Source organism: Mastigoproctus giganteus, chromosome 4 (assembly GCF_048544385.1).
Source record: "Mastigoproctus giganteus isolate SK-2022 chromosome 4, ASM4854438v1, whole genome shotgun sequence".
In the NCBI taxonomy this organism is placed as follows: Eukaryota; Metazoa; Arthropoda; class Arachnida; order Uropygi; family Thelyphonidae; genus Mastigoproctus; species Mastigoproctus giganteus.
This window is the reverse complement of record NC_143578.1, coordinates 185,213,936-185,227,721: the sequence shown is the minus strand read 5'-3', so window position 1 is coordinate 185,227,721 and position 13,786 is coordinate 185,213,936. Positions and strand designations below refer to the sequence as shown.

Genomic DNA, 13,786 nt, shown 5'->3' with positions numbered 1-13,786 from the left:
TGATAAAATTTTATGATATGAATTAGGGAAGTTTAAATCTTTTTGCAGATGTTTGTTCCATTTGTTTGACTATTTATGGTGCATTGATGTAAATGAGGTAAAAGTTTGGAAGAACGTGTATGAATTGATAAAATTTTTAGATATGGCCAGAAAAAATATATGTAGCTCTTTGACATAACGTACTCTTGGTATTCAATTCAGTTAAGGTTGGCAGAGTAGAGTAGAGGTAGTAAGATAATACACTAATTTACCTGGCCGCCTCCTACAGCATTACCTGTTTTAACTTTGCCTAATATTATGCCCTTCATGACCCATACATACTGCACGATAGAAGATATGGGCAGATGCTGAAGTTTTGCTCTGGAGACCAAATGTTTTCATCACTTAAAGCCCCCAGTAAGAAAAGTGGTGGTATAATACCATCACTTTGCTTATTGGACTGTCATCATCCAGTGAAATACCAGTGGTCATGCACTGAGTGATGAGGGTCATCTATCACCTAGTGACACAAGAGGATTATTATGTGGTGTGGGCTTATGTTGGTTCACAGCTGTTGTACAATTGTGTGTGTTTTTAGACCTTTTGCTTGGAAATATACCCTGCTTTATTAAGAGTCCTATCATCATGAAGATGCAAGCAAAAAACTGGTTTACACTGCTTCTTTATTACATTTTGTTTACACAAAATGACCAGACTTTGCTGACATTCAAACCACTTGATTCGCAACAAGATAACAAATGCTTTGAAAACTGCAACCTGAATATCAGCACAATCAGTATTTCAAATTTCCAAGCAATAGCCTTAGCTGTCACTACTGGGAGAATGTTCATGACAAACTTATAACTATGAAAGAAATAATTCTACACCGATGAGCCAAAACATTATGACCACCTATTACATAGGTGGTCATAATGTTTTGGCTCATCGGTGTGTGATGAAAGGGAGGGAATCTGGCAGACTACTTGATGAGACTCAGCAAATTTAGTTTTCAGCTAGGCTATTCATGCAGTGCTAATTTTGATGGGTAGAAATTTTTCCTCAGCACAATAAAAGTTTTTAATATGATTCAGTAACATTAAGAAATTTATTAGAAAGTTATGGGATTGTCTATTGCTATTTGAGAATATGATTTTTCACTTAACGGTAATTAGCAATGAATTATTCAGGGTTTCTGTGTCTTGCAATTTTTAGATGAAGCAAAGTGAGTACCAGTATTATGCTGATAACATACTCACTAACATATCTTAGATCATTGTATTTACAAAGAACATCAGATGAGTAACCTTCATTCATTTGTAAGAATGCTGCTAAACAGAAAAACAAGTGATCCAGAGGACTGCAGTGGTTCAAAATGCAAACACAAAATGTGAAAATTGTTGCAATGTTACAGAAGCTCAATAATGGAATTTTGATGACGTGACTGTATGAAACTTCTGGCATTGGTTTCTCAACTGCATGCAGTATATTTTGGAGGGGGAATGGTTTTACATATGTAATAAAAATATTTGGCCTGTCCACTTATGTTTTTTTTTTTTTTTTTTTCAGCTAGATGATTAATAATTTCTTTTAAAATTTAATTTATACTAGAAAATAGAAGTTAATTTTTTATACCTTTAGAATAATATGCAAAACATCTTACCACTGAATGAATAATGACAAATAACCATGAAGGAATTAGTATTTTAACAAGATTAACTTTTCATAATTAAGCTGAACCTCCCAAAATCAAGCAATCCATTATCCAGCTACACCAATGAGCCAAAACATTATGACCAGCAAGTTGTTATGCAAATTGAAGCAACTGCAGGTGAACTACGGTGTCTGCGTGGGCCGGGACACGTTATAAAAAACACCTGATACTGAGCTCAGTTAATCAGTGTTACTCTTGTTCTTCAGATGGGAAAGGCAGCGGACTTAATCAAGTTTGACAATGGCCAAATTGTAATGACCAGACGACTGGGTCAGAGCATATCCGAAACGGCACGGCTGGTGGGGTGGTCACGGTCAGCCGTGGTCAGTACCCACCAAAAGTGGTCCGAGGAGGGGAAACCCACGAACCGCCGGCGAGGTGTTGGACGACCACGGCTCATCGATGCTTGAGTTGAGCGAAGGCTCTCCTGGATGGTACGTGGCAACAGAAGAGTGACTGTGGCACAATTCACTGGTAATTGGAATGCTGGTGATGGGAGTAATGTATCCCAACACACAGTACATTGAACCCTGCTGAAAATGGGGCTGCATAGCCACAGGCCGCTCTGAGTGCCCATGCTAACCACAGTTCACCAGCGACAGTGCCTACAATGGGCACGCAAGAATCAAAACTGGACCTTGAGTGATTGGAAGAAGGTTGTCTGGTCCGATGAATCACATTTCCTGTTGCATCATGTGGATCCGGGTACGCGTGCGTCATTTACCTGGGGAAGTGATGGTGCCTGGATGCACCATGGGATGAAAACAAGCCGGTGGCAGCAGTGTCATGCTTTGGGCAATGTTCTGCCGAGATACCCTGGGTCCAGTCATCCATGTGCTGGGCACTTCTACTACCTACCTAAACATCATTGCTGACCAGGTACACCCTTTCATGGCAACGGTCTTTCCCTATGGCACTGCCTTCTTTCAGCAGGATAATGCGCCATGCCACACCGCCCAGATTGTTCGAGACTGGTTCACAAAACATGAGGAAGACTTCCAGATATTGCCTGTGGTTTGTGTTGGAACAGCAACTCTGATCTGCGGCTTCTCAACCATGGACCTTACAGGAGTTAAAGGATCTGCTGGTTGCGTGTTGGTAGCAGATACCAAAAGACACATTTAGAAATCTTGTAGTGTTCATGCCTCACCGGGTACGAGCTGTTTTGGCTGCACGTGGAGGATCAACATCATATTACATACGTGGTCATAATGTTTTGGCTCATCGGTGTGTGAATCTGGCAGACTACTTGAGACTCAGCAAATTTAGTTTTCAGCTAGGTTATTCATGCAGTGCTAATTTTGATGGGTAGAAATTTTTCCTCAGCACAATAAAAGTTTTTAATATGATTTAGTAACATTAAGAAATTTATTAGAAAGTTATGGGATTGTCTATTGTTATTTGAGAACATGATTTTTCACTTAACAGTAATTAGCAATGAATTATTCAGGGTTTCTGTGTCTTGCAATTTTTAGATGAAGCAAAGTGAGTATGTTACCAGTATTATGCTGATAATACTGGTAACATACTCACTTTGACGTTAATTTGACGTGGATTGACGTTAACATATCTTAGATCATTGTATTTACAAAGAACATCAGATGAGTAACCTTCATTCATTTGTAAGAATGCTGCTAAACAGAAAAACAAGTGATCAAGAGGACTGCAGTGGTTCAAAATGCAAACACAAAATGTGCAAATTGTTGCAATGTTACAGAAGCTCAATAATGGAATTTTGGTGACGTGACTGTATGAATCTTCTGACATTGGTTTCTCAACTGCATGCAGTATATTTTGGAGGGGGAATGGTTTTACATATGTAATAAATGTATTTGGCCTGTCCACTTGTATGTGTTTTTTTTTTTTTTTTTTTTTCAGCTAGATGATTTAAACTTGCAGAAAACTCAGAAATGCACAGAAAACTCTCCACAAGTCAGTCCACTGTAGAGCTTAGTCAGCATGCTACATTATTCTCCATACATTACTCTCTGCCACTTGTTTGAAGAGGTCTGGGTTCAATTCTTGTCAAATACTGAATTTGACTGAATCCTGTCGAATACTGTGGAGTATCTTCTTGAATTGGGCTGTAGTTAGCAGATCTCAGTGAAGGGAGTAGGGTTCCTCCTACTCCCTCTGCTACACAACTCCCATACAACATGCATATCAGCCAGTGGAAACACACTTCTACAAACAAAAACACAATATCGATATGAGCAACAACTTCTTTCACTTATTTAAAGATGAGACACTGCTATGAACAGTTTGTTTCAGAACTTAGTTGTTCTCTCATAATAAATGGCAGACTAGTCTTTTTGTTATTTGTAAAACACACACACACACACACACACACACACACACACACACACACACACACACACACACACACACACACACACACAACTGGACACCACAGACCACGCACATGTGTGCGTGCGCATATATAAACTTGAGCATATAGCTTTTGCTATCTTAAATACTGTGAAATATGTTTTTCCTATAATGTACTTCAAAATCTATATTACCTTTATCTGGATATACTTGTACAGTACTGTGGAGTATTTATTTTATTTTATTTGTGTAACTAAAATCCTACCACCCAAAATTTGGCAAGGGTCAAGTCTCAAAGTTGCTGGAGTTGGGAAGTTCAACTGTACTAACCAAGAAAACAGAAACTAAAGAACATAACTTCCCTTACAATAAATGAGTGAGGGGATGAGTTATAATAATAGATCCTTACCTTTCGACCCATGTGGATTGACGTTAAATACCATTCTAGCACCGCAAGCATTCTAGATTCAGGAGTATGACAGTCTGCAATTCTGTAAATTTTATAACTGGTCTGCTGAATTGATATACATTATATAACTTATATATATAGGGTGTTTCAAAATTGCATTGAACAAATATAGGTGCATATTCTATATCTAAAAATAAGAAAAAAGTTCCCATAAACATGTCTCAAAAGTCTACTTCAGAAATATAAAACATCAATCATAAATTACAAAACTGTGTAAAATGGAAAACATTATGTTCAAATTCATGTCTTAAAAATATGTATGAACACCAACATGAATAGTGTTCTACTACATGAACCATACCAATTACTCTTGTGATTAACCAGTGTTGTAGGGTATACATACTAGCAATGTCAATGTGTCTGTTACTTGAGTTTCAGGTTCAGCAGCAACTGCTTCATGTTAAATTGATATTGTAAGAGACACTATGACATTTGTTTACTTTTGAGTTAAGTTATGTGATTTTAATTCATGACGAAGTTTCACGCAAGCTGTTCAAAGATACACCATAAATTTTCCGAGTTGACAAGTAGCGAACTGTAAAACATTTGCTGCTGTTAAGAGATGACCTAGAGAAACAGGTAAGCTGAAACCACTATGAGTAAATGCTGGTAGAAGGAGATTGACAAACTACAAATGTTGAAGGACAAATACATATTTGCTCTTTGAATTTGTACTTATATTGTGGCAACTTCTGGTACCACAAGTACAAGAAGGTTGTTAGGTCATGTGTATTTTTCATTTGCAAATGTATGGAGGAACATGAACAGCACTTGTAACTGTTTCACAATATGCCTGTACAAGAACTGTTGCTACATGTAGAAACTTTTGTCAGTGGCTCATTTTGCGATGTTTATGTGATCCTCTGTTTCTCAGGCATGTTCTGGTTACAAATGAATCATGGTTTAAAAGAAATGGAATTCTCAACTCTTGAAACACAAACTTGGGCCAAAGAGAATCCACATATGATTGTAAGTAAGCATTATCAACTTTTTCCTTTAATGCATGTTGTGGTATTTTCCTTGAACCAATTTGTTGTTACTTACTTTTTACCAGTAAGGCATACCCATATTATCTGTGAAACAATGTGTAGGAACTACTAGAAGATGTACCTCTTGAAAATCAGCAAATGATGTGATTTATACACAATGGTGCACCAGCCCACTTCTACTGCAATATTTCTGACCAGTTCTATTCCATTCCAGTACATTAACCAAAGGACTGGCTGGAATGGAATAGAATAGAACTGGTTGGAATGTCCCTTAAAATGGCCATAATGATTACTTTTGTGTGGGTCACATGAAATCCTTGGTTTATTCTATGCATATTACCATGCAAACTGAGAAATCATATTTTGAAAGTTGCTGAAACCATTAAGAACATAAGAACAGTCCTGGAATGGTAAGACATGCCAGGGAATCATTCTGGGGGGGGGGGGGGGGGGGGGGGAAATGGAGGCCACTTTGAACAGCTGCTATAGATTATCATTGATATCTCAGAAATAGACTTTTGAGACATATGAGGTATGGCAAATAAAGTTTTCTGACTGGTTCAGTTGAAGTCATTTTTGACGGGTTTGAATATAAATGGAAATGGTATGTTACAGTTGACACTTCTTCCAACAGATGGCGGTACAGAGATTGTCCAGTAGACTGACAGGTTTCAAGTAACAACCAGTTTTGTTAGTAGTGTAAATGTTCTATCACAACTTTGCAATAGAGCAATGAATGAATATCAAATTTTGCTATAAACTGGGAAAATCTGCAACAACAAACATATGAAATGTTAAAAACTGTTTATGGTGATGTAATGTTAAGTAATATCACTTTGTTTGAATGGTATAAGCAGTTCAAAGATGAACATAAGGATGTTTGCAATGACCCAAGAAGTGGATGTCCGTCAACCTCTAGAAATGAGGACAGAGTTGCAAAAGTTTGGGAAATTGGCAAAAGAACATCATTTTACACTCAAAATGATGGCTGATGGGTTGGAAATGAATAAGAAAATGATTCTGCATTAAAATTTACAGAAAAGGAAGGTCTGTGCAAAATCTGTGCTGCACAGCCTCATGGATGGGCAGAATCAAAAAGAGTATCATCATGTGAAGACTTCATCCAGATTTGTCAAGACAATTCTAATTTCCTCAACTGTATTGTCACTGGAGATGAGTGTTGGGTGTTTCAGTAAGACTCAGAGCCAAAGTGTCAGAGCATACAGTGGACTTCAAAACCATCACCAATGCCCAAGGAGTTTCATTTCCAGAAAGTATAATTTTCTGTATCAAGAACTTTCTGTATTTTTATCTGAAAGGGGAGAATCAATGCTGCATTCCACATACACGTGCTTCAAAGACTACTGAAGTGCATTTCCTGGGTGAGGCCACAGTTTCAAGAGAAAGGAAGCTGGTTCTTGTTGCACTTCAGTGCCCACCACCCATTCTGCACTTGTTGTGAAGGCATTTCTTACAACATGTGGCACTGTAAAGATCAATCATCCATCCTGCTCCCCCGATCTAGCACCAGCGGACTTCTTTCTCTTTCCCAAGGTGAAAACTGCCCTTGAAGGAAAGAGATTTCAGAACGTTAGCATTAGCAAGGGCACATGATGTAAAAAAGCAAGCTTATATAGAATCAACCAAAAAAAAAAAAAAAAAAAAAAACCTTATTTCACCCATCCCCTCGCTCCAAATGTTTGTCAAGTTCTGCCTTGAATCTATTTAAGCTATCAACTTCTACACCGACAGATGGAAGTTTGTTCCAGCAATCAACCACCCGCTGGCTAAAGGCAAAATTCTGCACATCTATCCTACAACTGTCTTTCCTCAATCTGAATTTATGCCCTCTCAGGTGATTATTCTGAGCAAGAGGAAAAATCCCATCAGCATTAAGCATGCTCAAACCATTCAAGGCTTTATACACCTCAATCAGATCTCCTCGCAGGTGCGTAGTCTCCAGACACTGTAATCTGCAAAACTTAAGCCTTTCTTCATAAAAGCAACTCTTTGTTCTGTTCACTAATCTTGTTGCCCTTCTCTGTACTCGTTCCAACAACTGTATATCCTTCTTAAAATGAGGCCTCCAGACCTGTATACAGTACTTGAGGTGTGGCCTGACCATTGCCTTATACAAGGGGATAACCACCTCCTTATCCCTGCTAGAAAAATTCCTGTATATCATTGACAAAACACCATGAGCTACTCTTGCAGACCATCTGCACTGCTCAAAAAACTTCATATCTGCCTGCACAATTACCCCCAGGTCCTTTTCATTCTCTACCACTGTCAGTGAGGTACCACAGAGTTGATACGTTACTCTGGGATTACTGCTTCCCATATGTAGTACTTTACATTTGTCAATGTTAAACTTCATTTGCAACCTCTCAGCCTATCTGCTCAACTTTTCTAGATCTTGTTACAGCAGTGTACTGTCATTAATGTCATTAACAACCCTGCCAACCTTCGTATCGTCTGCAAACTTGGACATTAAAACTGATATACCATCAACATCATTTATAAATACAGAAAACAACAATGGACCCAACACTGAACTCTGAGGGACTCCACTAATAACATTAGTCCACGAAGAGCAGTGTCCATTGATTACCACTGTCCACAAAGAGCAGGTGTCCATTGATTACCACTGTCCACAAAGAGCAGGTGTCCATTGATTACCACTGTCTGTCTTCTCCCACTCAACCATCCCTTTATCCATAGCAGCAATTTGCCTTCAATGCCGCACTGCTCCAATTTGTGCAGCAGTCTTCCATGTGCAACAGTATCAAAGGCCTTTCTAAGATTCAAATATATGATATCAAAGTTATTCTTTGCATCCAGTTCCTTTGTGACTACATCATAGTATCCAATCAAATTAGTCAGACAAGACTTCCCCATAACAAACCCATGCTGTGTCCAAGCTATAAATGAAGTCTTGTCTAGATGATCCTGCAATGCTTCTTTAATTAGTGCCTCCATTAATTTCTGTGAAACAGAAGTTAAACTAACAGGTCTGTTATTACCTGTGTCTCCCTTTGATCCTCCTTTGTGGATTGGGGTCACATTTGCACATCTCCAGTCCATGGGTGCCTCCCCTGATCCTATCCACCCCAGGTGCCTTTCTTATGTTTATATTCAACAATTTCTCCTCCACTTTACTCTCAGTTATTACAAGATTATCTAGCTTACTGCCAGAGTCGAAGACACCTCTGGCATTCTCCTCCATGAATAACTGCTCATGTGTGAATGTAGATGCAAAATATTCATTTAGTTTATTAGCTACCTTAGCAGAATCATCAACAGTTGAACCATCGATATCAAGTGGACCAATCTGATTCATCCCCTTCCTTCTAGAGTTTACATAAGTAAAGAACTCTTTGCTGATTTTCTTTGCATCCTTTGCCAAAGATTTCTCGTAATCTGCCTTCGCCTGCCTAACGTCCTTTGTAACTTGGTTACAGACCAGCTTATATCTATCATAGGGTTCTGTGTCACATGTTAAATTATATGTATCCCATGGATTTTTCTTCTCTGCCATATGTCTCATTAGTTCATCTGACATCCATTTAGGCCTAAACCTTGAACAATATTTCTTAGTTGGTATGTAATGCCTATTAGCTTCCAAGATAAGTTCTTTGAATGCTTCCCATTTTGAATTTGCTGTTGGTAACATCATCAGTTGGTCCCACTGTATAGAATTTAGATACTGTCTCAGACCATCGTAGTCACCTTTACGAAAGCAATAACCCTTCCCTTTACCCCTGATGGTAGTTACCTCTTTGAGTAAATCCCACTTCAGCACACTGTGATCACTGCCGCCTAGTGGTTCCTTTATCTGCAGATTCGTAATGCATGAAGAATCACTACTGATAATCAGATCAAGAGTATTACTCCCTCTAGTTGCCTCCCGAACATGATGATGTAGAAAACAATCATCCAATAAATCCACGAAAGCCTTGCTAGTGTATGAGTGACCAACCCACAAATTCCAGTCAATATCTGGGAAATTAAAATTCCCCATTATAAGACTCTCTGATTTACTGGCCCACTCTATTTCACTGTACAGTTTCTTATTATACTCATCTGAGTCGTTAGGCCTATAGCACACTCCTACTTTCAATTTTGATCTCCCAATGCTTATGTCACACCAAACTGATTCAACACTGCACTGTCCAGCGATGTCGACTGCCTTCACTTCCTTGGATTTTATGTGTTTCTGAACTAATAGCATAACCCCTCCTCCCTTCCTCTCCTGTCTATCCTTTCTGTACACATTGTACTCCCCAAATTCCATTCCAGTTCTGCATTCCTTATATCTGCGTAACACCACATCTCTGATATCCCAACAATATCTGCCGTTGATGTTTTGAGCAATACCTCAAATTTATCAAATTTATTTGCCAAACTCCTAGCACTGGTGTACACGCAAGTATACCTGCACCTGTTTCTATTCTTAGCTACCCTAACACAAACCCATGTGTTTACTTGTACCGCAATGACTCCCAGCAGCCTGGAAAACAAGATGCTTTTAGAACTTTTTCTTCCAATTTGACAGAAGGAAAACTGGATTTTTTGTCAAACAACCTTTGCTGGAGGCTATCTAATTCAGTCATATTGAGAAGAAAACTCAAAAATGTCTTTGCTCTCTCCAATCCAGATTGACTCAATCCTGGGTCAAAAAAGATTGTCAGAAAAGCCAGCAGCAAAAGTTTTAAAGAAAGTTAAAAACTGAGAAAAACCTTGAAAATAAATATAAAAGTAAAATTAAAATTCAAACAGTAATTAAGTAAAAGAATAAATTATCAATAGGAAATAGCTTCTCCCATGGTTTTTTCCTTATTCTTATCAATTGAAACATTGCTGACATCAATACCTTCATTATCATTCACTTTGGGACTTAGCATCGATAATTTCCAATCATTGAAGGTTTTGAAAAGAGGTATTTCTATCACAGTCAGCTCATTTTTCTAAGTTTTAACTTACATTTGGAATAGTATTGCTTATTCCTTTATATAACTCATTATTTCAACGTTCTTTTTATATACATCAAATCCACAAAAACTAGCATCATATGCCCCATCAGTAAACATCATCACTAGAAAACTAGTTTGTCAACAATACTTCAGAACTGTAGGTATAACATTATACTGCTAACACCATACTGCTTCCTTCAGCATGCCTAATTTCATGAAATTGTCAAATGTCCCTAGTTCTCTCAATAACTCATTATATTAATGGCAGTTTAAATTTCCAATTATGCCCTGATTTATAAGGCTGGATCAAAGATAAACAATTTGGCAATAATATGTAGCAAAAATGTTTGAAAATGGCATTGTTTCTGCTGATGGATGAGGTGTGCTGTTATCAAATAATGACAAGAATTTTGTATGTTCCTGGCCTCTGGCACAAAAACAATGATTAAATCAACCACTACTGTTTAGTTCCAGAAATGGCATATTTTAGTACTATTAGTCTCTTTTGGATTCCACATGATGATGATTTTTCATCATTAGAAAAGCATAGCATAGGAGAAAAGACAACACCAAAATAAATTGGTAGCATTAACATTATAGATCTACTCTAAACTAAGATTATTATGTCACACTATTTTTTTTTTTTTTAATTCATTGACAACTACAGCTTCATGGTTGGCAGAGTTTTTCATTGGAAACTTTGATATAGTAAATGTCATGCTGCTTTTTGGATTTTTGCAACTATCTGATAGAATAATCATAGTCGCTGTCAATTTTCATTTTGTCATGGTAGATTTTTCTTTTCTCCATTAACATGGGTCCAAATAGAGAAACACCTTCACTCTTGTATTGGTGGAATCACTTGCAGAACACTCTTATTTAAATTGCTGTTACTCAGGCCATGTAATAGAATTAGCATTAGTAGAGGTACACTGGTGTTCAAAGAAAGTGCATCACCTAGGAATTTCACATTTCAAACCCTTTTTTGTGATGGTAAAAGGTAAACTGCAGCCATTATCAACCCACTGCAGGATGGAAGCCTCCTCAACAATTCATGCTGAGGGAAATGGACCATAATATGCCACGCTGGTCCAGTGCGGGTTGGCAGATTGACCGTATTTAGCAGTCAGGGGCTTGAACCCCAATCTATTCAAAGATCGTGTGCTACTGCACTCCTGACCACTCGGCTACGGATACCATTTGGTACGTTACTTTAATGACTAACATCACAAATAGAAATATAAACAAAAGATATTTATTAATAGTTAAAGCAAAGTTAAGTAATATTTGACAGATGCTCTCAAAATATTCCAAAATGATAATTTGCAACCTTTATACAACAGTTTTGGTAAACACGACAATTATGGCTGAAATGTCAGAAGCTTCAGTTTATCATTTTAAATGGTAAACAAAATGAAAAGTTCACCAGGTCCAAACTAATATTTAGTTGTACCGCCTCTGGCCCTGATGACAGCAGCTCACCGTCAAGGCATTGACAAGATCAATTTCTGAAGATAATCAACTGATAGTTGGTGGTTCCAAACACGAATTATGGCTTCCTGAAGTTCACGAAAGGTCTTTGGTTTCTTTCTGGCAACTGCAGATTCCACATGATGCCAACAGTTCTCTATAGGATTCAGGTCCAGGCTGTTTCCTGGCCAGCTAAGAGTTGTAATGGACTGCTATTCTTCCAACTATTTTTTCACCTCTAACAAATGTAAACACATTACTGTCGAACCTTTAATGCAGAAATGAAGCGAAAGTAACTACAGAAGTCCCTACTTACACTTTTTTCCAGATGACAGTTGCAGAGTCATTCTGAAAGATGCAGTTACTTGGCGGGTTGAAATGGTCTCTAATTGTTGGCAGCAATTTGCCTTCCAATATAGCCAAGTATCCATTGGCATTTACGGACCTTTTATAAACTACAGGTGACCTACTCCGCAATACGAAATGCACCCCCATATCATTTGGCTGGTAGGGAATTTCACTGTAAATACCATACAGTCTGGATGGTATTCTTCACCACGTCTAAGGTGAATCATTTGTCTCCCATAAGAGCCATGCAAGTTGAATTTCTTCTCATCCGAGAAAATAACTGACTTCCACTGCTCAGGGGTCCATTTGATATGCTCCTTACACCAAATTAATCAGGCCTTTTTCATTTCCTTTTTCATTTCAGCTATATAAGCACACTCTGCAAGAGTGTGCTTATATAGCTGAAAATAACAACTGATGCAATATTATGTCATCATATATGCGTGTCAATCTTATCTGATGCAATCTGTAAGAAATATTGTCATATACTTATGTTATTCGGACAATTACAATTTTAATTTTAAGTGGTGATGCACCTTCTTTGAACACCAGTGTATATGATGCAAGAAAACAAGCTTATACAGCATCAGACAAAAAAAAAAAAAAAAAAAAAAACCTTCACATTTCACCCATTCATTCGCTCCAAAAGTTTGTCCAGTTCTTCCTAATTTATTTAAGCTATCAACTTAATAGTTGCTAGCTTAAATAAATCTATTCTACAACTGTCTTTCCTCAACTTGAATTTATGTTCCCTCAGGTGTGCGATCTGAGCAAGAGGAAGAATCTCATCAGCATTGAGCTTGCTCAAACCATTCAAGGCCTTATACACCTCAATCAGATCACCTTGCAGGTACCTAGTCTCCAGATGTTGCAATTTCCAGAACTTAAAAGTCATTCTTGGTAAGAACAACCCTTTGCTCCCCTCACCAATCTCATTACTCTTCTCTGTACTTGTTCCAGTAGCTCTACATCCTTTCTAAAATGAGGCTTCCAGACCTGTATGCAATACTCAAGTTGTGGTCTGACCACTGCCTTATACAAGGGAATAATCACCTCCTTATCCCTGCTAGCAAAATTCCTGTATACCACTGACAAGACCCCACGAGTTGCTCTTGCACCCTATCTGAACTGCTCAGAAAACTTCATATCTGACTGCACAATTACCCCCTCAGGTCCTTTTTTATTCTCCACTACCCTGAATGTAATTCCACACAGTTGATAGGTTTCTCTGGGGTTACTGCTACCCATATGCAGTCCTTCGCATTTGTCAATGTTAAAACTGCAGTTGCCACCTCTCAGCTCATCTGCCAAACTTTTTAGATCCTATTGCAGTAGCGTGCTATCATTAACAGCCCTGTCAACCTTCATATCGTCTGCAAACTTGGAGATTAAGCCTGATATACCTTCATCAATATCACTGATAAATATAGAAAACAACAATGGACCCGACGCTGAATCCTGAGGGACTCCACTAATAACATTAGTCCATGAAGAGCAGTGTCCATTGATTGCCACTCTG

The 13,786-nt window shown here is 38.1% G+C and overlaps 1 protein-coding gene across 2 annotated transcripts in view; it reads right to left on the bottom strand.

Moving 5' to 3' along the window:
• Positions 1–13,786, bottom strand: part of LOC150087253 (oxysterol-binding protein-related protein 11-like) — a 359,580-nt gene that overhangs the window by 122,225 nt on the left and 223,569 nt on the right. For both annotated transcript variants that reach the window (XM_090371101.1, XM_090371102.1), the window contains one exon: positions 4,428–4,509. In XM_090371101.1, coding sequence (XP_090227227.1) covers positions 4,428–4,509 — 82 coding nt within the window. The remainder of the gene's footprint in view (positions 1–4,427; positions 4,510–13,786) is intronic.